This window comes from Nanorana parkeri, unplaced genomic scaffold (genome assembly GCF_000935625.1).
Source record: "Nanorana parkeri isolate BGI_ZX_2015 unplaced genomic scaffold, ASM93562v1 scaffold173, whole genome shotgun sequence".
In the NCBI taxonomy this organism is placed as follows: Eukaryota; Metazoa; Chordata; class Amphibia; order Anura; family Dicroglossidae; genus Nanorana; species Nanorana parkeri.
Genome location: NW_017306441.1, coordinates 1,681,477 through 1,708,714, shown reverse-complemented (window position 1 = coordinate 1,708,714; position 27,238 = coordinate 1,681,477). Strand labels below are relative to the sequence as shown.

The following is a 27,238-nucleotide window of genomic DNA, read 5'->3' as shown; positions in this document are numbered from 1 at the left end:
TGAAATACTATTTGGCACAATGTTGCCTTTTTCACAGCAGATCTAAAGGACATGAAAGGCTGAGACTTACAGGGTTATTCACAAAGGGGTGAATAGTTTGGAGAAGGCAGGAGAAGTGAACAATCTAGACCCAAATAGCTGATTTGGAAAAATTCTCCAATTCAGATCACTTTCCAGTTCAGCTATTTGTCCTAGATGGTTCACTTCTCCTGCCTTCTCCAAACTCTTCATCCTTTAGTGAATAACCCTGTTACACTATAGATATGGACAAGTTATTCAAGTTGTTTGCCTGGAATTCTCTCCTTCACCCACCACAGACAAAAATTGATTTTGGGAAAAGGGCACACTGGCCACTAGCAGGAGAGGGATGGAAGGGTACTGGGATCAAAGGGGAGGGAAAGTGCAGTTCACCTTGGGCGGCACGCCAAAAAATCTGTAAATGTGTTTACCTGTTTTGGGTCCAACCTCTTCTGTCCTTCATTACACATTCTCTAGTGCACCTGCTCTACAGTTTACCCCTCCTCCAATCTACTTTTGCTCTCCTTCTACTCTACCTTTGCCCACCTAAAGAAATTACAATCTGAACGATAGCCCATTTTAAAAATACTCATTCATGAATTGGCATGCATTTGCTAAATTATTTATAGGTGGGGCTAGCCAAAAATGCTATTTTGATATGTTATTATAAAACTAAATCAGGAAAAACATATGTTCAATACTATGGAACCATTTATTAGTATGGTAGATTTAGATGATATAGAACAGTTGTTCTTGTAAACTGTGAAGGTAATAATGTGGGACATGCAGAGGATTACCTTTGACTTTAGACTTACAGGAACAGTTGTGCAGATTAGAATTTTAATCTTCAATGGTAGCATGCTTCAAGTAAGCAACTCATAGTGAAACCACAGGATGGGTTTGATAACCAGGTAACTAACAGCTTCTTAAAGAAGCCATAAATAAAGTCAGCAGTCGTTTTAATTATGGCCTGTTCACTTTCAATTACAAAAAAAGAGAGACAGTTTTAACAGACTTCACTTAACTTATTAAGGGCCTTACCAGACAGCCAGACCAAACGTACTGCGTTGTCAGGTTGATGACTTGGTTGTTCTCCGGCCGGATTACAGATTCTTTCATCAGGCAGTCCTAGAGAAAAGAGTACAAGTTGTAATACATTCATCATTCACCAGGTAATGTATGTACAGAATCAGCTTCCAGCTCCAACTAACCTTGTTCCCATTCTTGTACACTGCTGGCCATTGAGACGGGTCGTCAAAGTACAGCAGGATGTTCTGGCAGCACTTAGCCTGGAATCAAGCGTGAAAGAATGAGCAGGGGTGTGACAAAGGACGGCCGTTATAACTAAAAGTCTTGTCAATAAAATGAACCCATGTTTCCCACTTTTGTTAAAGTGTTTCTCCAACCAGTATCTCTTTATGGTTCCATTGGGATTTTCCCAACATATTATAAGCGAGTGTGGAGAAATTTTCAAGAGGAACCCAGACAGCAATTGAAACTTTCTTTTTTTTGTAGAGTAGGGGGTGTTAGCTTCTCATTCCTGTCATTGTGCCTTTTGAAGATTGTCTCACGTTTTCCAACCAGGTATCTTACCAATAAGGAGGTGAAGCAATCAAGAGCTAGACCACAATGTAGGTCAGTGTCCAATCTGGCGTGGAAGTTCTTTTTATGGCAGGGGAGGGCCACAAAGGTTTGGCCTGGGTGGCAAACACAATCAACTGGTCCTATCATGGTAGGGTTTCCAGTGAGCTAAACGTGTACCATACAAAGGGAGCCCAGTGATTGGTTGCATGTGGTCTTCTTGTGTATTTTGAGCCAAAAACATTTTTCTTTGTTTTGTATAGATTGGGGTAAGTCTCTCTATAAGAGTCCCAGGATTGCAGTAAAAACCAGAGTTCTGATCCTTCTACCTCTATCCAAAACTAAAAAAAAGTTTTTGGCTTGAGATTTACTTTAAAGGACATGGTTTTTGGGTCTGGAGGCTAACATGGCAGCAGCTTGATTCCCACACTCTGACATGGACTCACACTCAGAACCTACCTAATAGCCTACAATAGCTTCCCCAAACTTAGCTCACCAGGGGGATTTGAATAAAGGTGAATTGCCCATGCCTTAGACACCCCCATCTCTTCTCACAAAGGCCATTCTTGATGAGTTACTGGATGTACTCCTCCATAAGATTACATTGTCAGCGGCGGTTATGAGATGAAATTGTGCTGAAATCTTATTTTGCAAAAGGGGGCTCCCTCAAGTTTGCCTTTTAAATACTAAAGGGAGTGATTTTAATGCTGTGTGTTCTCTTTTCTTGATATAACAACCCTGCATCCTACTAATCCTTCCAAACCCCAAGTCCAGCTCTCTACATCATTCTAAACGTGATCCATTCTTATTTGCTATTTGATACCAATTATACATCCTACCAATCCACAATAAATTTCTACATTTCACCAGCCCATAAACTGTACTCTAGACTGGATTATTTTTTCATCAACCATGTCCTGGCCACAGACATAGAGCCTATAACATGGTTAACAACAATTACTGGTAACAAACCATTAATACAAACTTGAGTTACTCAAGGACAATATACTCCTTACACTAATTAATTTACATACCTCACATCCTTATGGGCATGCAAATTTTAAATGACTATGGAGCAATATCTGGGTACAATATCAACCGTGCTTAAACAGAGGCACCCCCATTAAATATTCCTAAAGCTCAATTACACCAACATAGGCACACCTAAATATACAAATGGCGTTTTTACATTCTAAAATATTTAGGAGTCAGACTAAGTCTCTCATACCCTTCTTTCTATACTGCTAATTATTCCCCACTCTTCTCTGAAATTAGGAAGCTTTTGAAGCAGTGGACCAAACATGAAATCTCATTTTAAGGATGGATAACCAATGTAGCTACGATGGCTTAACCTAAAGGTTTATGTTTATTTGAGATCCTGCTAATACCAATTCCTATGGCGACTCTCAGATCTTTGCAGAAAGATGTTAACAAATGCAATTGCAATTACCATTCCCAGAGAATTTCTAGCTCAGTCTTACAGACCCAAAATCACAAAGTGGCTTCGGTGAACCTAATTTGATAACATAATATCTTGCTACACATACACTCTCCGTGCTCATACCAAATGGACCAAAGTTGAACAACAACTGTCTCTACCTCCCAATATCTGTTCTTATATATGGGGTCCTACAGATCCTAAACCCTATGCCCCCTCACTTTCCACAATACATTTTACCAGATCTGTCTGGAACTATTTTACCAGAACTATCTAAGACAATTATCATAAATGTTACAAGCTTTCCCCTTACCAATATACTCTTTGACCCATCCATTTCAGACAGCCTCACCTCACTGCTTACAACCTCTAGGTACAGACAGGACCCTTCTAACTCAAAAACATAATTGTTCCAATAACCTTTCAGCTGAGATCTTTCCAAACTATCACAGATAAATATGCGGATTTGGAAGCTCTGTTTGTTCCTATCACTTTCTCAAACAATTCATCCACACACAGCTACCTCCTCATGTATCACTTGCCCCTCCCTTTTAGATTGTAAGCCCTCAGGGGCAGGGCCCACCTTACCATCTTGTCTTGAATTGTTTTGTGATTGTAATGTCTTCCTTATATTGTAAAGCACTGCGCAAACTGTTGGCGCTATATAAATCCTGCATAATAATAATAATAATAATTTAGAATTCAGACATTATATCTTGACATATGCCCCAGATTTACACCTAAAACGTCCTACTCCTTTTGAACCTCCCAAGGTCCCTCCCAACAATATAAGATATGTTATAGAAATTTCAGATTACTTTGGGGTGCAACATTTGTCTATGTGAAAATAGGAACAAGCCCTAAAGCAAAGCAATACATTCCTTTATCTCACTGGGAACAAATGTGGGAATGGGTTGCCAAATCCTCCTTCTGTACAACACATGGGGAAACTCATATTTTGGTACAGGACTCCAGCCAAATTACACATATGCAACCCTTATATTCCCAACATATACTGGCAATGCAATGGCCCTATTAGTACCATATTTTTGGCATTACACTAAAATTACATCTTATTGGAAGCTAGTGGCAGATGTCCTGTATCGAGTGTTTGGAATCCAGCTTTTCTGTCCAGGATCTGTTACACTTTCTGTTGGTTCTTCCCTTCCTGAATGAACTGGATCTCCAATATCAGAAGGCAAATTCCATTACAATCACGATGGGAACATGAACAAAGGCAAAATGTCTTACTTGCTAGTGTATTGGAGGAATGGAAGGCCTAACTACTAGGTTCTATGATACTATCCCTAAGTTCACCCGTACCTGGTGAATGTTTTAATGTGACATTTTAGCTGAGAGGTTCTCACCCCTCCACCAACAAAGATGCTACCAGGTACGTGCCTATTTTGGCATAGACCTGTTACCTTTATGTGTAATGACCTTTTAATTTTGTACCACAACTACATGCTGCTTGATACTACCTTTAATCTACTTGCGACATTGTACCGTCATCCTCCTGTAACCCTTTTTGTAATTATATATATACAGTTTATACAATAAAGACACAGTTAATAAAGTAATGGTATATCATAACACACCTTTTCACAAATGTATGCTAGCAATGGCAAATGTAAGAAATGAATTGAGAATATAGAAGTTCTTTATGAGCTGAACAAGGTTATGGCTCATAATGCGATGCGATGATGGCATAAATACCGCGCCATCACCGCATATATTCCTTTTCTTTCATCTTTTTTTAACAAAATAGCACAATGCATCTAACATTTCTGCATTCTTCCACAATTGACTTCCTTTGCAGCTCTGCATTCAATTGCACAACATCTCAGAGCTGCAAAGTAAAATGTGATCACAGGTCTAGGCATGGAGAGGATAGCAAGCTATATAACCCCCCCAGCAGCTGTCACTGACTGCAGCTACCGCTCTGATCAAGGTCTGAATGGGGGAGCATAGGGGTCACCAGACCAGCAAATGCCCCCCAACCCAGTCCTCCCCTAGTCATTGTGATGTTTCAGGCCCCCAGAAATGAATGATCAATGAACAAAACTGCAGCATTTCACAACACAAGTATGAAACCAGCCTCACGGATGATCCATGTTATAGAACAGCCATACGAATGGCATATCCTTGGTGAAAACAGTTCACTTACCTCCGGATATTTAAATCTGAACTCAAGTCGTCCATAGTCTGACAGAAAGCAGAAGCGTGTGAGAAAGACCCAGTCCTTAAATAAAAAAGAGAAAGAATTAAACATGTCATACTTGATATAAAATAATCATGCTATCCCACAGCTCCCCTTTTCATCCTTTACTCAAAAGCAGAAAACTAAAAAGCTATGAATCCCCAGAGAGATCCTCCACAATCTGGATTGCTGGCTATCATTCCACCAACAGGGCCCTTACTAGAACTGCCACTTCCCACACCATCTCCTCCCTGAACTCTTTCTGTGTGCAAGGCCAGATTAGATCCTTACTTTGACTCATGCAATAATAATTAAAATGAATGCAAGAATGCACTATTGGTAATATTAAAGTGCTTAACTGCAGTCAGAGGATTGCATGCACATTTTTTTTTTAAATTGCATCGCCCCACATTGCATGGTAATAGGTTACCATGTGATGTGTGGCGCGATACAACCCTCATGCGATGGCAAGGATAAGAAAAAATGTTAGAGCAGTGCACCTAACATTGTGAAATTGTATATGTGAGAAACTGAATGTTCTCACACATTACAAAGATGTGAATAGAGCATTATTCTGTTGTCATGGGCACTGCTCTACAAGTGCCATAATGGTAACTACAGCACAGTCTGTGTATAAGACTTCTGCTCTTCTCCATATATACCCTTGGCAAAGGCCGGCTTTGTAGCTTCTTGGCCTTCAGTCTTATCTACATCCCATCAATATTCAGATCTGTTTCCCAGTTTCAGTCATCTAAAGGGCCATTAGAGCTGAACTCCAGGCAAACAGCTAACAGACTGAACTGAAATACATATGTATTGTACTGGCCAAAATATTTGTTATTCTATTCAGTCACCCTTTTGTGATCCTGGCACCCCAACACAGGCAGGCTTGCGACTTAACTTTTGGTACTACAGTAATGCAATGCCGTTTGATCACCATCCTGTCCCAAGCTGCTGCTTGGACAGTGAAGGAGTAACAGCAAACTTCTATGAAAGCGAGTAAAGGAAGTGGCAATGTTGGGTTGAGAGCTGAAATAAGCACACCTTGACAGTTGGCATGCCTTAAATGTAACTTTTTCTGGAGGCATTACATTTGTGAGTAAAGTTCTTATTTAAGTTGACCCTCCAAGCTAACAGTTTGCTCTTAAGGCATGCCAACTGTCAAGGTTGCCATTTTACTTATTTCAGCTCTCAGTTGAACTTTCAAGCTGCAGAGCCAGCTGTCAGTCACGCAGCTGGGCGGATCCAGACATAATTGTCGGGATCCGCTTCAGCTGCGGCGTCTCAGTATACCGCGAGCTATAACTCGCGGTATACTGAGCCTAGGGTGATGGGAGGACGCTAGTTTGTGTTCTCCCGTTACCCTAAGGAGAACTATGGGGAAAACCCTTAACCCCATAGTTCTCCTTTAAATGACTGGTGTCATAGCTGATCACATCTGCAACACCATGGCAGCTGCAATCCAAATAGAGGTCAAGATGGCACCTGGCATGGTTAAGGATATGAAGACGTAGTTACGCTTTATGATGTATTTATGCAACTAAGACCTCAGTAGACATGTGAGGACTTTAACTTCTGGTGTGCTATTTTAACAATTGGATTTTTACGGTATCACCATAAGCCAAGCACCCTACAGTCTCTCCCCCTCCGCTCTAGGTCCTGTGAGTCATTACCTCCAATTCAATGTATAGGACATGAGGACGCCGAGGGACATGTCATAGCTGGAGCGGAGGAGCAGACAGGTTGAGGGGACTGGTCCAGCAGCCAGCTTGCTCAGAGTATCAGGTGTGTATATTTCGGGGGGTTTTTCGCCCCTAGACAAAAACAAGCACCTAACCCTTGCAGTGCAGGGGTAGCCCCATTACAAGGGTTAAGAATATTTCTGCACGGTGTTCTTCTTTAAAGGTGCCAGATGGATTTTGGGTACAAAATAAGAACTGGGTTCTAATCCTTTCTAATTCTATCTATATTAACAAAATAGTTTGGTTGGAGTTGCATGAAGTAAACCGCTTTGAATTTGTTTAGATTTTACCTTAATGTGCAAGTATCCTCTGCATACTAGCACATTAGAGCACAACTACCTTACAAGTGTGACCTTCTCCAGCACTATCGGATTGATCTTTGGTCCTCAGCGCTATTCCCTTCAACCGCCAAGAACCTGAAACCAGTTCCAGGTTCCTGGAAGTCCTCTTTGGCCATTGAGAGGCCACTGAGTATGTAACACAAGGGTTACATCCACCCCAGCATCCGCCCCATTCATGGCATCTTAGGCCTCATTCACACAGAGCGTTTTGCAAATGCCCAAAAAGCCCTTCATTCATTTCAATGGTCCTGTTCACAGGTGAGCGTCATGTCGCCTGTAGCAAAACAACCGTTGCTTGTAGCAAAAGTACATGAGCCTCTTTTTTGGCAGATTCTGCACTTCTTGGCCCCATAGACTTCAATGGAAACACTCAAAAACGACCTTGTGCATATTTTATGTGCGTCTGTCCATTGAGATCAATGTGCCACAATCCACTCATTAATAATATATAGGCGTCTTGCTGCACCCCTTACCAGTATAGGATGTTCCTTGAAATCCTGGTGGGTGCTCGTAGTGATCACGGATGGCGCCGTGAAGATACAATACAAGTTTGCAAAAGGATGTCACCAGCACAGCATTTAAGTGAAATCAACACAAGTCCATTTATTCATGGAGTACTGTCCTTCCAGTACAAGCGCTTTTGGGGCCCCACAGGGTCCCCTTCATCATTCTGAGCGTGATGAAGGGGACCCTGTGCGGCCCCAAAAGCGCTTGTACTGGAATGACAGTACTCCATTAATAAATCGATTTTTATTGATCTCACTTAAATGGTGTGCTTGTGACATCTTTTTGCAAAAAATCCACTCATTAGGGCCTAAGAGCCGGCCCGTACAGATCCGTGCGGCGTGCATGGCTGTATCGGGCTGCTACCGGGAAGGACAGGTGCTGCGTGTGATTGTACGCAGCAGCCTGTTCTTCTCTATGGGAGTACGCCGCCGAACTGCACATCCGTGCGGGTGTCCGTGCTCGGACACAGACAGGATCTATCCTGTCTGCGTCCGAGTACGGACACCCGCACGGATGTGAAGTCCGGGTGAGCGTACGGCAGCGTACTCCCATAGAGAAGAACAGGCTGCTGCGTACAATAACACACAGCGCCTTTCCTTCCCGGGATAGACCGGATACGGCCGTGCACGCCGCACGGATCTGTACGGGCCAGCTCTTAGCAGCGTGAATGAGGCCTAAAACGCGAGACTTGCACGAAAACGCGTGTAAAAATATACACTAACGCACAAAAAACACGCTGTACAAAAACACGCTGAAAAAGTGCTTTTTTTTCTTGTCGCTCTGGTGTGAATGCAGACTAAGAGATGTGTGCGTGAGTGAGTGTGTACACTGCATGGCGCATGTGCCATACAGTGTACACAACAAAATACAAAATTGCAGTGGAAGAGAGGAATAATTTTTTTGGCAGAAGAGACTTTGCATGTCTCTTCTGCCAAAAATCCCATCCTCCCAGGAATTTATTTTCTACACTTCACTTCCACTTTAAATAGACTTTGGTTCCCCTCTTCAACCTCTTCCCAGCCTAAAATGGTTGAACAAATTGATATGTTCTGCTAGGTTGGAGGAGTTTTTGAAATATATATATTAGGATTTTTAATAATGTATTTGTGAAGCAGCTTTGTGAGGCAAAATGCTTTCCTCCCGCGTTTTCTGCAATATACAGACTGAATATGCAGGAACACGGCCAACATGCTGCACTTCCTCCACACAATATACCTCTACCCCGTCCTCGCATTCCAAATGACAATCTTTAATCCCAGCCAGTCCACAAAACCTGCTTTTCACTAGAAGCTAATTCTAAAAACGAGAGAAGGTGGAGCATTAGCGAGGGGCGAGAGCTGCCCCTTATCTAGTATTTGGGACACCTCAACCTAAACAACGGTTGCTAGGATGCCTATTGCGGCTCAATGGTTTCCATGCCAACCTGCCTCTCAAACTGGGAAGAAACCCAGAAAAAGAATTAAGACAAAGAATAAGGAAACAGAACATTCCAGATACGCATAGAACAGACCTATGTACGCCTTGGCTGGAACGGGCAACCTGGCATTTGCTGCACTTGCCATTCAGCCAGGCGTATGTTATAGGAAGAGGTCAGTTCCTTTAAGGAGTTTCTTCTGCACCATAAATGAAGACTTCTGATGGTAATTTCCAAATAAAACAAAAGGGGAGCCCTACCCTTGAAAGACAGGGTGCAGCTATAGTAATAGGGGTGCTCCATTCATAGCTATGAAATACTTTCTCTGGAGAAAATACTGCTCCAGCATCCCTCTAGTTCTATGACCTCATGTGACCTAAAGCTGAGGGCCCATTCAAACCACATCCAGATCATCTCCAGACCAGACCAGATTGTTTCCGGACCAAAAATGCATCCTAATGTATCCCTATGCTAGTTCTGGCCTCTTTTCACTCCAGCACAGTCCTTTCCAGACCAGACCAGAAAAATGATGCATGTCTCATTTTGTCTGGTCTGGAAACGCATCAAACACACTGGAACGCACCTGAAAGCCCTGTCCAAAAAGCCCAGTCCAAAACGCGGCAAAATTGTGGTAAAATGCAGCAAAAACATGGAAAAACGCAATGTGAACCTGCCCTTAGTCATGTGATCTCAAAAGGGAAGGGTCTGAGTGCAGACTGGATGACCCTTCTCTTCAGCTGAGATCATGTGACCATATGCCTTAGGTTGAGTTGAGCTACATCCAAAATTTTGAGTGACAGATAGCGTGGTTTAGGGTTATAACATTTTTCCGGTTTATATTGTTGTGAAAATCTCCCCTTACTGGACGAGTGAGCACAGAGACAGACGTTCTGACCCTTCCCCACGCCACCCAAAAAGTTGTATTGCTCTGTCACTTTTTAAGGAATTTCGCCCCACTTCCTGTACTAGTGACTACAGTAACCCAGACAATAAAAAAGGGGACAACCTGCCATGAACATACCCAGCAACATACATGAATAGGGGATCTACCCCTGCCCCACCATGTCTAAAATGTAGGACCAAGCTGTGTGTGTGTGTGGGGGGATTTGATTTCTCTCCTTGCTAAAATCAAGCCTCTCCTCCTGACACTAAGCCCCACCCCTTTCAATAAACTGTCAAATGGCAGAGCCTTTGACAGGAAACCTGCTTTTTCTCTGCTGCAGTGAAATAACACATATAGGTCTCCTCTGCACCCCCAGCCTGTGACTGGACAGTGAAGGAGAAGCAGCAGATCGATGAGATCATCTGTCGTTCTGCTCTTTCCTCCTATCAGCATGCCCAGTGCACAACTAATTGGCTCATTGTGCTGCTTCTGCCTCTCCCAGTCTGAGATCTCCTGTACAGGGACTGCAAGAGGCTGACACCAAATAAAATCCAGGTACTTATACCGCTTGCATTAAAAAAATACATTATTGCCATATTATTAAGTACAGAGCTGCCTCAATTTGCGTATTTTATATCGGGCCTGAAGTTCAGCTTTAACTTAACGCTGGCTATGGTCTACTTGAAAACCTGGCAACCACCACATACCACATTCGACCTGTAGTAAGCCTTGCCCTTTACAAAGATCCTCGCCATCAATCCACAACCCAAGCCATAGGATGGAGGGCAGATGGTGTGTTGTGGGATCTGGGGTGATTGTTCTGCAACTGTCTACACTGCCTTCTCTTACACTTAACTACACACTTTCACATCTTTAATTCTGTGGCCTGCGGGACAATTTGCAGAACTGGCTCCCCACACGTTGACGTATGTCAGGCTTTAGTGTTCCTGATGTCAGCAGACTTTGTAGGCAATATTCAGTGATCTGTGCGTGTGACTGAAGTGGTCCTCCGGCCGTGTGAGTCTCTTATGCTAGCCACACGCCTCCATTTTCTATCATTTTTTATACTTTCGTTTTTTCATATGGACATATTATTCTCAATTTTTTTCTATTTAGTATAATTTACTATCACAATTACGTTTTTCAAGAGGTTTCCTTTGCTTGGTTCCCTTTTTTAATGCTCTACAAGAACAAATTGGACAAATCTACACCGCAGGTGATCAAATAAAAAAAGTTTCCAAACAATCTAATTGATCCTTTTTTTAAACTTTTTTTTTTTTTAAGGTCCGCGATGCGTGCAACGAAGACAAACTTCATCCCTGTGAACAAAAAAAAGTGAATCGTGAAATCACAACACACTTAAAAAAAGTGCACGAGGGTGCTTTTGGACCTCCTCCGAAAAGGAAGGGCCTCCAAATCTGGAACCCTCTGGGCCGCAATGCTCCTGACAGGGGCAACGACGACTCAAGTCCACCTGGCTGAAGCCAGGCGGACCCCGATCCTCAGGGCGCTACTGAAGCAGGTCCTACGAGTACTAGGTAGGGGCTCTCCCGAAGAGAGACCCCCTGAGTGAAGGGAGGTATAGAAACCAGTAGAAGCCACAGAACCTCCCCGCTAACATCAGGACGGACCCAGAAGGCACCCTCCGTCACTGCGGAGTCAAAAAGTGCTTAGTCGTGTATAAAAGTAGTACTTAAATAAATAGGGTGCCAATGCACCACCCTGGCGGGCCTTCTGGCCAGGTTGAAAGAAAGGTGGAAAGAAGCGCTGCAACCCTGGGATTTGCTGGAACGGTATAGGTACGACCTTTAAAAGAAATAGTGCGGTATCTTTTGAATGAGCGATCGTGCTGCTAGATTGTCTTCGCAGTGGGCTTAATGCTGACGGACACTGCGGTCCGTAGGATGGAGGATTGGCTACGCGTTTCGTGGTACAAGACCTCTTTATCAAGCCCGAAGTGGTTTGCAAGAGCTTGGAGAGCAAACCACTTCGGGCTTGATAAAGAGGTCTTGTACCTCGAAACGCGTAGCCAATCCTCCATCCTACGGACCGCAGTGTCCGTCAGCATTGAGCCCACTGCCAAGACAATCTAGCAGCAGGATCGCTCATTCAAAAGATACCGCTACATAGCGGCACTCCTGCTCCTGTTCAGCCGACGAGTGGCAGCCTGGCCAGCTGCGCTCTCATTGCACCTGACGGCGAGCCTCACGGCAAACGTCATAGTTCACCTTGCCTAACTGACCCTCCAGCCACATCAACCACAGACGAACAACCATAGATTGACCCAGAATCATGTAGTCCGTTCTCCATACCCACACCAACCAGCCACAGATGCTGCCCAGCACTTTAAGCCGACACACTGCTTTCAGAGCTCCACCGTGAAGACCCCAGCTCGCCCGTCTGAAACCTGTGCTCTATACCCACAAGGACTGGTCAGATTTACTCCTGAGCGTTCTAATCAACAGTAAGATTTTATCCCCTCTTCCAAAACAGTGAGTTTTCAATTTTTTTTTTTTTTTTTTTTTTTTTAAAGGTCGCACCTATACCGTTCCAGCAAATCCCAGGGTTGCAGCGCTTCTTTCCACCTTTCTTTCACATGTCTACAGGGCTCCTCCCCCTGAATAAGAAGCTTGCTCACCCTATAATATTTCAAGCGTCGCATTGGCATACCATTGTTCCGTAATTGTTTTATAGTTGTATAATTTTAATCTTGTTTTAACATTAAATTTTGTTTTAAATATATCTATCAACCCGTCATAGTCCATACCAGCTGTGCGCTCGCCTTTTTTTGTGTTTTTGGCCAGGTTGAAAGATAGCCACAAGGCCTGCCCAAGAGGCGTGGTGCAGAAAAATGCTTAAGGTGCCGTGACCTAGTGACGGTGAATCACAGTGGGCCCCAAACCCAAGTGATTATCCGGCACACCCTCTGACGCCACCTCCAGGGGACACAGCCCCGTGGGCTGTGCCCCTGAACCCTGCAGCCAGACAAGAGCAGCCCCATCCCCATCAGAAGGCATTAGCACCAGAAGGGTTCCTGTCTACAACTGGGCATAAGCCCGGCATAACCAGGCCAGATCAACCTAGGAGGAAAAGGAAACCCCTCCAGCACCCACCTTTACTTATACTAAGCAACCATCAGCGCTGGCCAGTGGTGCTTTTCTTCTCCGAAAACTGATAAGAACAGATACTACACTTGATCTCAGGCAAAAGGCTTGAGAAGCGATTGATGATTAATCCTTTTTAATTCAACCTAAAAGTTCATTGAATAAAAGGTGATCAAAATCTCTATGTATGGTTTAATAAAGAATTTGTAAAGCAGGAGTTAGTCTATTCTAGGAAATATTTTAAAGTGCACCTGGGGCCAGGCTATGTATTTGCTAATACTTGGATATACAGTTGTAATCCAAATGATTCAACCCACATTGCAAATGATTCAACCCCCATTGCAAATTAATTAACCCCCATTTCAAATCAGGTTTATTGGCAAAATTTACAAACTTTCAGTGGTTTGCAATGAACAAAGCAAACAAAAGTAATTGAAATAGGTCGCACAAGGAATGTTTTAAGTGGTTTATCCAAATTCAACTGAAAATGCAACTTTTACAGGGTTATTCACAAAAGTGCGAAGAGCTTGGAGAAGGCAGGAGAAGTGAACAATCTAGGATAACATAGCTGATTTGGAAAAATTGTCCAATTCAGCTCACTTTCCAAATCAGCTATGTTGTCCTAGATTGCTCACTTCTCCGCCTTCTCCAAAATGATTCACCCCCTGAATAGGATCCCTGACAACAGCACACATCTGCAAAACCGGTGTTGTCTCAAGCAACTAATCAAGGGCTACATTAGCTGCTTCAGGTGTGCTTGAGCTAGAACACATGCAATACCTGAACGGGCTAGTGGTTTGTTGAGTGTAACATTTGACAGCATGTTAGAAATATGGCTAATTTAAAAAAATGGTCATGAAAGTTAAGAGACGAGATCATCACCTTCACAAACAAGGAACAGAATACAAAAAGATACCAAAGGCACTGAGGGGGGAATTTATCAAAGCAATTGGGACAGTTTTAGCCTCTTGTGCCCCTGTTTTGACCTGAGCTTGCAAATATATTCCGTGTGTTGTGGAAATTTTATTAGGATGTGTTTTTAGTATATTGTATATGTGGATATTGTCATCATGTCTCTCAGTGTCAGGATTGCTGGGCTGCGCTCTATTGGAGCATGGCCAGGATTAATCAGCACTGAGTGTAAACCATTGGAGTGGATATCTTCCTGTGGATGTGGAAACGAGGCCGCTGCGCACAGAGGTCTTCGCCGGCGAATGGTCCATGTGCTATGCGCTGGGCTGCTGGCCGGGGGAGATTAATGTGCATTGCAGAGCGGTGTCCTCTTAGCGAGTGTATGGGCGCCAGCGAGGGCCCCTGCGTAATGCGCAGATTTATTCATTTGGCGTGGATGCATTTGCTTTGAGAACGAGATATCATTTGGATACATATTGAAAGGAACATACTCTCGTATCTTTTTGGTGCGTCTGATCAATGCACTGAAAATAATATGGCGTTGTCCCTGCAGATAAGCTTGCATTCATGAGAACCGTAGTATAATTTCTATTGGGTATTGCTCACTGAGCAATGCTGGATAGAATTAGCTCCAGTGGTAACGGCGAGAGTATGTGTGCGGGTCTGGTCAAAGCAGCGTCAATAGTCAAGCATGCTGACTCCTTTGTGTAGTGTTTTGGCGGGAACTCTGTTGCACATGGTTTAAGTCACATGCACTAGCAGCTGTGAGCTATGCACACCGCTTCTGCTCATGTACGAGCATATACTCCCCTTTTCTATTGTCTGTTCAAGTGTATACATGTGTCTCATTGGCTGACTCTGTGTTATGTAAATGTATTGAGGAAGTGGTGGCTGTTGGAGCCACCACTTCCTGCTGCTACCCCTATAAATAAACGGATCTCAGTCCACTAGGGAAGACTATATACTGAGGACCCAACGTGATAACAGGTCGTGTCTGTGTTTCCTTGGGACTGCTGAGCGCGTTCGGCCAAATTATAAAAAGAGTGCTGAGAACTGTGCTTTTTAGCGCAGCGAATTTTAATGCGCAGGAGCGTATATTAATTTCTATAACACGTGCAAGTTCAAACACTCGCAATTGCTTTGATAAATTCCCCCCTGAATGTTTCTAGAGCAATGTTGGGAGCTAAGTTCGCAAGTTCAAAGTAAAGGAACAGTGTTTACACTACCTGGATGGGGCAGAAAAAAGGAAGCTATCAACAGCTGCAACCATATTTCTGAGAAGGCAGTTTGAGAAAAACCCTTGAGTGACTGCAAAAGACCCGCAGCAAGACTTGGTGGCAACAGAAACTTTGTTTCAGTTTGCACGGTAAGGTATGTACTAAACACAGAAGGTTTCCATGCCAGAACTCCAAGACATACACCAAACTGACCCAAAAGCACAAGAAAAGCTAGTTCCAATATGGTCAAAATCATATAAATAAGCCACAGAAGTTTTGAGATTCTGTTCTGTGCAGTGATGAAACAAAACTGGAACTTGAGGAAGAAGAATGAAGCATACGCTGAAAAGAACACTGCCTGCAGTTAAATGTAGTGGTGGCTCGGAGATGCTCTGGGGCTGCTTGGCATCCTCTAGCACTGGAGTCCTGCAGCGTGTGGAAGGCAAGATGGATTAATTAAAGTATCAGAAAATCCTAGGAGAAAACATAATGCTGTTTGTGAGGAAGCTGAAGCTTGAGAGTTGTTGACCTTCCAAAAGGACAATGATCATAAGCACGGGTGTATCCATCGTAAGGAAAACAAGGCGTTTGCCTTGGGTGGCACTTTCCAAACCAGTGAGGCGAGCTGGGCCAGACAGAATCAGGCAGTCTCATCTGCCTAATCAGGCAAATTAGGCGGCCACGAGGCCCCACTTGCTGTTGCCTAATTAGAGAGCTGCCGGGTGGAGGAGGAGGTGGGGCAGGGGCCCAGTGAGAAGCGGTCTGGCCAGTGGAGAAGGAAAGGGGGGGTGCTGTCAGTGAATGGTCAATCCAGGGGCGGGAGGAGCAGTGCTGTCAGTGAATGGTCATCTCGGGGGTAAGGAGTGGGTAGGTGCTGTCAGTGAATGATTGCTCTGTGGAGGTGACGTTAGTAATCTAGGTGGGAAGCTGGACAGAGCGTCACAGGTAGCTAAGAACTCTTAGCAAACTGGAATGCTGTGGCCAACTACCTGCCACCCCCACCCCCCCACACACACACACACACAAACACAGCCGCAACCCCCCAATGAGATGCCACCTGGGGCAACTGCCTTAGACTGCCTTATTTCAGGGATGGCCCTGATTACAGCAAAAGAAGAGCACCAAAGGTAAGTGGGGAAGGAATCTTCTGGGAGGGTGAAGTTCCCCTTTGAGTACCGAGCTTCTGGAATTTGCTCTGCCCTGATCTGAGCTACTCCCGTTGCATTGGCTCTAGGTAATCACATGCAGTTTAATGCAACAACTTTTGCCACTGCATGTCCTACACAGCGCAATCCCTCATATGCATAGTGAATGTGATGATAACTATACAGGGAGATTCATTTCACAACAGGTCCACTATGAGGTCTAAGCAATTGTTGGCGCACCATGTAATCACTTCCCATAACCCTCTATTTCATCTTCATTTTTCTTTCATTTTCATAGTTACACCGGAGCTCTCGGAATTCCTGAGTATGTGAATGTTGAAACAAAAGATGAGCCTAATGGTTATCCAATTTATAAGATAGAGTGCAGCCATTCCAATTACATTATAAGCTCTGCCCCATTTCTCCCCGCTCTCTATGAACATTTCATTGCATTTATCACAAGTGACATTTCAATTGCTGCATGCTGGGGTTTGTGAACGAGTAAAATGCCGCACTGCATAGTTTATCCGATCTCGATATAAAGACAAGACCAAGGGAGGGAGAGGGAAAGAGAGAGAGAGAACTAACAGACAGAAAGAACAGAGGGAGAGAAAAGGAGGAGTGGAGACAGGCTACAATAGGAATAGAGGAAGAAAAAGTGGGAGTAGGGAAGAAGCAGTGAAAGAGAGAGTAAGAGAAAACGGAGATGGGGAAGAAAGAGAAAGGGCAAAGCAAAACAGGAGCACCAGACTAAGTATTGAGAGGCCACAAAGAGGTAATTGCATTATTAATGGGACCTTTACCCCCATTACTAAAAATCACATCAGCAGATATAAAATCATCTCATTCTTTAGTTAAGCATTTCTTTTTCTTTTACTTACAATTACTGTTTTTCCACTTCCTGGTTGAGTGAGGCACTGGTGATGTAGCCCTGGCCTCACGCATGCATCCTGAGAAGGATCACCAGCGCCCTCCTGGGGAAATCTCATCTGCAAACTGCAAAATCTCACAAGATCTCGGGGGAAAGGCAATATTTGCCCCCTCAGATAATGTGCACTGTCATGTTCAAGGAGGCAGGCCCAGAGTTCCAGCAAGTAAAGGGAGATGGATTCCTCTGCCCTTAGTGAAAATGGCCACTGTGAGATAAATGGGGAGGAAAAGAAAAATAATGTATGCAAAGAATAAAAATCCGGCAATTATCTAGAAGTATCTGTTTGAAGATTGCCATAACTACACATTTCTAAAAGTGCCTTTGATGTTCTTTTTAAGATAAGAGTGAAGTTCCTCTTTAAAGTGGACCTTTACCCATATCTTTAAAATAACAACAAACACACCTTTAGAAATGTTTAGTAATGACAATCTACAATCACATACTTCTAGATAATTGCCGGCTTTGTATTCTTTGAATACCTTATTTCTCTTTCCTTCCCCAGTCTTCTCACAGTGGCCATGTTTACTAAGGGCAGATTACTAGCTCTCCTATTACTTCCTGGATTACTGGCATATGTGACTAGACATGGGACCATGCACATCATCTCAGGGGAGGAAAATGCCTTTCCCTGAGATCTGATGAGATTACAGATGAGATTTACTCTGCTGATGACAACTCAATCCCAGTGTGCATTGGTTTGCCAAACTGAAGTAATTTTGCCCTTTCAAAGCAGGAAGTGAATGCTCTGCAAGTGTCAGTATTTCACAATCACAGCATTTCACACCTGACATGTATGCGTTATTATTAATCATCATACATAGAGGGATGCATTGGTAGAATTTGATTTTTGAGTGTACAGGTCAGCATTGTGGCGTGGTAATGAGCGCGCATTACCACACAGCACGCTAATGTGCACTTCGGTACCGCAATATACCTTCTCAGCTCAGCTGTGTTGCAGCACAAAGTATGGTAACACACTTACTTTTGTTGTGATACGCTGGCAAAAATGCTGCATGCACAATTTTAGTCCACTGTGGTGTGTTGGGCAGCCTATTCAAATATACTGTATGAGCTTTCCTAATTCAATGCACATTAACGCATGTCTGCAGAGGACCAGACTGGTGTTAACGGGCCCTAGAACATCAAAAAAACAAGCCTGCATGTCCTGGGGGCTCTGAAGCCCCTTATCAGGGCTTAAAGTGCAACTGAAGCAAAACATTTTTTTTAGTTTTAGATGGAGTGGAGAGGGTTTAGAATCCCTGTCAGGGTTGTGGGCCCATTCACACCACTTCTGTTGCATACAATACATTGTGTTGCGATTTGTTGCATTGCGATACATTTGTCAATGGATGCTAAGGGAAGGGCACCGAAAAATGAGTGGGTGTGAACAGGGCTAGTTTACACACCGCTCTGTTCCATTGAGTTGAAAATAAAGTAGAACATGCCCTACTTTTTTCAACTCAACACAAAGTAACAGAACCGGTGTGAACTAGCACCATTCACACCCATTCATTTTTCGGTGCCCTTCTATTAGCATCCATTGAAAAACTAATCGCACCCCATCAGATCGAAAATAAATCAGGAAGTACAATTGCAAGTCAACTGACCCTCAGTTGACTAGCTATTTCCTTCTGATTTGGTGTAAATGGGCCCTTATTGCTGTCTGTGCCCTCGTCCGGGAGAGTCACCTTCTCTATTTGTCCTGGTGACCATTATCACTGAAAGTGGAATAAAATCCCATATTTCAGGATGCCGTCAAAACAGGAATAGATGGGAAAACTTCCAACAGGGATACTAGTTATAGTGACCCTGCTGACCACCAGTGATTTCCCACTCTTTGAAGGGATTTTCTCTTGCTTCCTGTTGTGGATATCAGACAGGGAGTGAAGGGGAATCCTCCCAATGGGACCCAGATGGCAAAAAAGCCAACTCTATTCAAAACGGGAAAAAAATTGGCTGATAAGAATGTGGATGGTTCTTGGGCTCAAATAGCTTAGAAATCAAAAAAGACGGAGGAGAGAATAAGGAAGAGAGATAAAGGAGGAGGAGAGAATAACAGAGAGAGAGAGAGAAATAGTGAGAATAAGAAGGAGGGGTGCAGTGAAAGGTCTCAATCACAAGTCCTAATAGGTACGGACAGCAGATTCCTGCAGTTGGAATCACAGGTGTATGCAAACAGCTGCAGCCTGGAAGCCTGTACCAAGCAATGACAGGTGCCACCGCTGTTCACATGTATCCACACATCAACCAGTTACCTGTGGCTAGGGGCAGATAACCAGTCCTGGATGCAATCTGCCTACTTCCCGTGTCAGACATCTGTCTCTAACTGCGGAGAGCAGCAGCGCCTCTTAGCCTGTCCCTGGCCTCAGCTGTTCGCATCCAGTTGCAGGAATCCGCTGTTCAGACCCTTTTCAGATGTGGGAATGAGGCCAAAGAATGACGAAGAGATTGGGGGGAGCAGAGATGGTGGAAATAGGTAGAAAGGATGGAGAGACAGATTGTAGGAAGAAAAACGAAGAAGAAGGGAGAGAGACAAAGAGAGGAGACAATAAGAGAGGGGAGATGGTGTAGGGTTGAAATAGGGGCACAAGGGAGAGAGGATGACATTTGAATACCTTAGGCTTTATTCCCAAAAGCATGTGATATGTTCTCTGCCTTGTGTTAATTGTGTTTTTTACAACCGAAGGTGTATTTTTCAGTTGAATGAAGTCATTCCTGCATGAAACCGATGAATTTACTGCACGCATGTTATTTTTACAGCAAACTCGTAATTTGATCTATTTTTCAGGTGTAAAAGTAAATTCACAAATATTATTGAACCGGTTCTTTACTGAGCATCAATTACTGAGGGTGTCTATTGAGAAGAGCATGAAAAGGAGCCGTATTGAGGTGGTACTACAATGGAAGATGGAATAACAATTCACAAGAAAATAAGCCTTTCCACTGTCAAATGTGAATTTTATATTTTCTTGGTTCATATTTTCATTTGTGAATTGGACATTTTGTAGGAGAAAATCATCATGAGATGGAATTTAAAATAACTCATGCATCTTAGTGAATTGAATCTTTTCTGTTATAAGAAGGCAGTATTGTACTATATATTATTTTAGTGAAGGTGTTTTTGGTTCCTCTTTGCCAACCTCATTAAAAGATCACAGTCTGACTGATAGAGAAACAAGAAGAGTCACCACCACTCCTATAGAAGCACAACATCAATCGGATTTTATTCTTGTAGAGTCACTTAAGTTAGTTTAAGCCAATGTTGCGGTGCCTTGCAGGGTCCCTTCCTCATGGCAGTATAGTAATAAGCGTCACTATACCAATGATGACATGAGGTACTGTACTCTATATGTTGCTTTCACTTCAAACACCATGAAGCTACACTGCATGGAGTTCCACTTGGAACTGTATATCTTCAAATTGATTGATAGCACACAAGCCTGGTCCCACTGCTCCAAAACCACCCCAAGCCCAGCTTCATAGAAGCCATCAAAGTTTCCATACCTTGTACCGATAATGGCTACAGGGGTGGACATTGTCATTAATTGAGAAGGCCCAACAACGGGTTTCACACAAGGGCCCTTTGGTGACACTTTGGTTCACCACTGGATGGCTAATTAGTCGTATACAAATCTGACTTAAAAGGAGAACTATGAGGTGAGTGAAAATCACTCAACCTCATAGTTCGAGCTGACGTGTGACAATGAAACTGTCACACGTCGGCTCAATAGATTGGAAAGTGAGCGAATGCATACCGTCGCTCGCTCACTTCTCGATCATGTCCCTGCAGGGATTCCCCCCCTCCCCACACCGATCCTCCAGCGCTGAGTAGATGAACAGACGGGGCTGGCACAGCTGCCTCTGCCTCTAGATAGGCAGAGCCAGCTGTCACTTACGCAGCTGGATGAATCTCGAGAGTAATGTTGGGTTCCGTCCCGGCTGCGGCGGTCTCAGTATACCATGAGCTGTAGCTCGCGATATACTGAGCTATGGGTCACGGGAGGATGCTAGTTTATGTCCTCCCGTGACCCTTAAGAGAAATATGGTGGAAAACACTTACCCCATAGTTCTCTTTTAATGGTTTGAAAATCTAAAATGGTTTTCCAGCTTACGCTGCAGTGCAATACTAACTTCCTCTTATGTGCCGCCACCATTGATTTACGTCTGGTCCTATTCCTGGTTGAATGAAAGCCACCATCATCCACCATCTTCCCACCAACTCCCAGTGGGACCAGGCTGTAATGGACATCTAAATGCCTAGACAGGCAGTACTCCTCGACTAAGTGCGATGTTATTACATGAGCACCACCAAGGAATAAGAGTAAGGACCCACAATGTAACCAGACTGGCTTAAGGATTGCAAAAGAAAGTAAATATAAGATAACATCCCTTTGGGTTGGGTTGGGTTAGGGAGGAAGAGGTTCAGCTCTAAATTGTATCAAACCAATGGCTCTCAATGCACAGGTGGCTATGGGAGAGACAGAGTGAAACAGATAGACTTATGTAAACTTGGCGAAAGGAGAATTAACACAAATGTAGACTTAATGCCTAGACTTACTTACTACTTAAGTTTATCTGAGGGCAATACAAAAAAAGAAAAAATAAGGGGACAGGAAAGATAAATAATGTGCACCCACCATTTAGCCCTTACAATATTTTCTCTATCTTTATTGTCTTCCCATTACATCAACTCCCCACTAACATCTTCATTGCTCTAATGTATTTGGTCCTGCCAGTGAAGTTTATGTGAATCTAAATCTGAATTTGAGCGAGATGCAGTAGCTGCACTTAAAATGAACAAAAATTATAACTCAAACATAAAACACGAAAGGAATCCCGAGAAGCAGCTTCAGTTATTTGATCAGCTTTCAGTAAGAGACTCATATTACCTACTACCCACCAGGCAGATGGCGTGTCCTAATTAACTTTTGATCGCCAACAATCTGGCCATCTTCATAAATAAGTAAGTGCTGACAGAACAGTGTGTGTGTGTGTGTAATATCTCAGTCAAAACACACAACAACCTCCTTCCAAAAGACTACTCCATCATACGTTGAAGTGTGGCTATAGCTGCCCTGATATATATGACTGATCCTTGCCTCACCCTTAGGAAATATGACACAGATCGTCTTATAGGGGTAGGGTAGAATGTCCTAGTGAGAATCCTATAGGAGGGGTAAAGTCCAAATTAACTTCTAGTTTAAATCAGCTAAATATATTCCAGGTGCATCAAAACCTAAGGTGTTCTTATAGTCTTGAAAAAAACAGCCACAGCCTAAGTAAAAAAGCCTGTCTCCTGCCAGCATGATGTAGAGAAGGACCCTTGCTCTCTGTGTTGAAGCAGTGGTCTCTCTGCAGAGTTTTAACATGCCCCCTGCTGAGTAGGAGCCAGAGCTCTGCAAACAGTAGGGAGCGTTAGCTTTGCTGATTTCAGAGCTTTAGGTTTGACTCAGCAGAGAGACATCTGCTTACAGAGAGCCAGGGTCCTTCCCTACAGCAACATGGCCGGGGACAGGGGTTTTTCTACTCAGGCTGTGGCTGGTTTAGAAAGGAAATTAACTTTAAAACATTGAACATCTTTTTTATTTTAAAGTCAGCTAAATATATTCCAGGTGCGTCATAGTAACTAGTAACATAGTAACAAAGTATTTGAGGTTGAATAAAGACACATGTCCATCGAGTCCAACCTATTGTGTATATATGTATGGTCCTACTGATGTGTGTGTATGTATTGGTCCCTGTGTGTTCTCATTTTTAAGGTTACTTGTACCCCTATATATTATGGTCTCTGGTCCAATCGCCTCTTGAATGATCTCACGCTCTCAGACGAAATCACAGCATGTGGCAGAGAGTTCCAGACCCTAACTGATCTTACTGTGAAGAACCCCCTTCGCCCCTTGTGCTGGAATTTTTTTTCCATCAATTTTAGGTGATGGCCTCTAGTTTTTGTAACGGAGTTAATTTTAAACAGTTTATCGCTAATGTTGCTACCACCATTAAACATTTTGTACATGAAAATCATGTCCCCCCTCAATTTCCTTAATTCCAATGAGAACATGTTTACATTTTGTAGCCTGTTCTAATAGCTCAGGTCCTCCATCCCCATTATGAGTTTGGTTGCCCACCTCTGGACTCTTTCCATTTCGAGGACATCCTTTCTGTTCACTGGTGCCCAAAACTGGACCGCATACTCCAGATGAGGCCGAACCAGTGATCTATAAAGTGGCGCAATTATAGACTTGTCCCTGCAATACATTCCCTTCTTAATACAGGATAGGACCCTACTTGCTTTGCTTACCGCAGCCTGACACTGCAAGCTGTTATTCAGTCTGTGGTATACAATTACCCCCAAATCTATTTCCCTTTCGGACTTCCCCAGCGGAGCTCCCATTAGTGTGTAATTCGCATTCGTATTTTTAACCCCAAAGTGCACAACTTTACATTTATCTACATTAAACCTCATCTGCCATGTAGTTGTCCACTCCCCAATTTTATCCAGGTCCTCCTGTAATGTTATAGTGTCTGATTCAGTGTCTATTGCCCTCCCGATTTTGGTATCGCCATCAAACACCGAAACCTGGCTGTTAACCCCCATAAAAACCTAGGGTGTTCTTATAGTCTTGAAAAAACAGCCACAGCCTAATGTAAAAAGCCTGTGTCCTGCCAGCGTGATGTATAGAAGGATCCTTGCTCTTTGTGTTGAAGAAGTTGTCTCTCTGCAGAGTTCCAACATGCCCCCTGCTGCTTTGCAGGTTCGTCCGAATCCCAATGTACAAGTCTAATGTAGGTAAAAACTGGATGGACAAGGATGTCACAAAAGTGACACCCGTTCCGTACTGCTCCGATTAGCAAGGGATCTGTGCATGGATCTCCTGCTAATTGTAATGGGTGCCGCCTGTGTGAAAGGGGTTTAAAGCTGTTTTATTTGACTGATCCCTACTGCCGCTGGTTCCAAGACCAGCGTCCGCAGTCTCTTGCCCCATCCACTTCGCTGGTCGGAGGCCTGCTGATGTCATCACGTCTAATGCAGATTCAATAGCCCTGCATTAGACATGAGTAGCCGGAGCAGATAGGACTGAGCACCGACCACCGGGGAAGCACAGATCAGGTAAGTAAAACAGGTTCAAAGAATCCCCCTCGACAAACTGATCTGTTAACCCTTAAATTGCAGGGGTGGCCTGACTTCAACAGGCCACTCAGCCAGTTACTCCGTAATGAAATGTCTTCAGCTCTCTTCTGTAACACAAGATAATGGAGCATAGCTACTATTCAAACAATATTTATAATTCCAGCGGGGCCATTTATAGACTAAACCTGCTCAACTTTTCTTAAAAAGCTTTTTCATCTCACGAATCCAAAGCTAATATTAAGTGGCACAATAGAGGCCGTCACTAAAATGTCATAACATTTGCTTTATACTATGTTAGTGCCAGACACAGGGATGACATTTCATTATTTGCCTTCTTGTGTTTTTGCAGGATTATTTTTAGAGCCGGGAGCCTTTGTCCATAAAGGGGACACGACTCCCCACATTCCCAATGGCCAGGAAATTATACACTATATTGCCAAAAGTATTGGGACAACCCTCCAAATCATTGGATTCAGGTGTTCCAATCACCCCCATGGCCACAGGTGTATAAAATCAATCACCTCGGCATGCAGACGCTTCTACAAACATTTGTGAAAGAACGGGTCGCTCTCAGGAGCTCAGTGACTACAAGCGTGGTACCGTGATAGGTTGTTACCTGTGCAATAAGCCCATCCTTGACATTTCCTTGCTACTAAATATTCCACGGCCAACTATTACTGGTATTATAACAAAGTGGAAGCAACTGGGAACAGCAACTCAGCCACGAAGTGGTAGGCCGCGTAAAATGACAGAGCGGGGTCAGCGCATGCTGAAGCACACAGTACGCAGAAGTCGCAAACTGTCTGCAGAGTCAATAGCTACAGACCTCCAAACTTCCTGTGGCCAGATTGGCACAACAACAGTGCGTAGAGAGCTTCATGGAATGGGTTTCCATGGCCGAGCAGCTGCATCCAAGCCTTATATCACCAAGTGCAATGCAAAGCGTGGGATGTCATGGTGTAAAGCACGCCGCCACTGGACTCTAGAGAAGTGGAGACGTGTTCTCTGGAGTGACCAATCACGCTTCTCTGTCTGGCAATCCGATGGACATCTCTGGGTTTGGTGGTTTCCAGGAGAACGGTACTTGCCTGACTGCAGTGTACCAAGTATAAAGTTTGGTGGAGGGGGGATTATGGTGTGGCGTTGTTTATCAGGGGTTGGGCTTGGCCCCTTAGTTCCAGTGAAGTGAACTCTTAAGGCATCAGCATACCAAGACATTTTGGACATTTCATGCTCCCAACTATGTGGAAACAGTTTGGGGATGGCCCCTTCCTGTTCCAGCATGGCTGCACACCAGTGCACAAAGCAAGGTCCATAAAGACATGGATGAGCGAGTTTGTAGTGCAGGAACTTAAATGGCCTGCACGGAGTCCTGACCTCAACACGATAGAACACCTTTGGGATGAATTAGAGCGGAGACTGCGAGCCCGGCCTTCTCATCCAACATCAGTACCTGACCTCACAAATGGTCCAACATTCCCATAGACACACTCCTAAACCTTGTGGACGCCTTCCCAGAAGAGTTGAAGCTGTTATAGCAGCAAACGGCGGAGCTAACTCAATATTGAACCCTATGGACTAAGACTGGGATGCCATTAAAGTTCATGTGCGTGTACAGGCCGGTGTCCCAATACTTTTAGCAATATAGTGTATTTAATCTGTACCCCTAATTTACTGACAGGTTTGATATGGTAAAGCATAGAAGTGATATCAATGATTCTGTAAATAGTATGTATTGCCTGTGATCCGTTGTGTCCAATAGAAAATGTTCAGCTCTTTCTATAAGCCACCTGTAGGTATATACCGTGTTTCCCCAAAAATAAGACACTGTCTTATATTTTTTTTGGCTCAAAAAAACACACTAGGTCTTATTTTCGTGGTAGGTCTTATATTTTTTTTAAATGTACAACAATCCGCACTTATTCATGTACAAAAATATGGTGATTAGGGCAATCAGGGGTGCCGTACCTTTCCAAGAGCAATTTGCTAACCAATCGCTGGCCAGAATGAGCGAAGCACGCTTCCACTATGGATTCCTCACAGGCGGAGTGCATTTGGTATCACTCCACCTGTGACAGGAGCTGGCGCTATAGAGGAGGCATCGGCTTATGCGGCTCTGCTTCCTACGGTGCCGCCTTGCTTCCTCTAGCGCTGGCTTCGTTGGCACCGCTGATTCTCTCCCGCCTCTCCCGCCGCTCTTCAAGTTCCCCCTTATGCCACCATCGACCCTGGGAATGGTGACAACTAGCTCTTATTTTCGGGGTAGGTCTTATATTTTAGCAATTCCCAAAAATAGTACCAGGTCTTATTTTCGGTGTAGGTCTTATTTTTGGGGAAACAGGGTATGTGATACTCACACTGATGAATAGGACCAATAGAGAGGGGTGAATCTCCCTAACAGAGACTCAAGATAGCAATTATACATCTCACAGGGGTTATAACCCTTCTTACTCCATCCAAAACGGGAAAAAAAAGTTTGGCCTTTAGATACACTTTATGTTGTTCTCATTCATCTATCTAAAAATATTTTTTTTCAAATTCTGATCTCCTTGTAAGATGGTTTAACAGTTTCAGGTTTCTATGTACATGTTTAACTGTAATGTAGATGTGTAATTTATTAATAAAAATTAAAATAATATATAAAAAAATAAATAACAACAACAACAATAATAATAA

At 43.6% G+C, this 27,238-nt stretch overlaps 1 protein-coding gene across 1 annotated transcript in view; it reads right to left on the bottom strand.

Moving 5' to 3' along the window:
* The window catches only part of TMEM145 (transmembrane protein 145), a 73,573-nt gene that overhangs the window by 29,775 nt on the left and 16,560 nt on the right, over positions 1-27,238 (bottom strand). Inside the window, 3 exon segments of the mRNA XM_018554794.1 lie at positions 1,060-1,146; positions 1,230-1,307; positions 5,205-5,279. Of these exon segments, the coding sequence (XP_018410296.1) occupies positions 1,060-1,146; positions 1,230-1,307; positions 5,205-5,279 (240 nt within the window).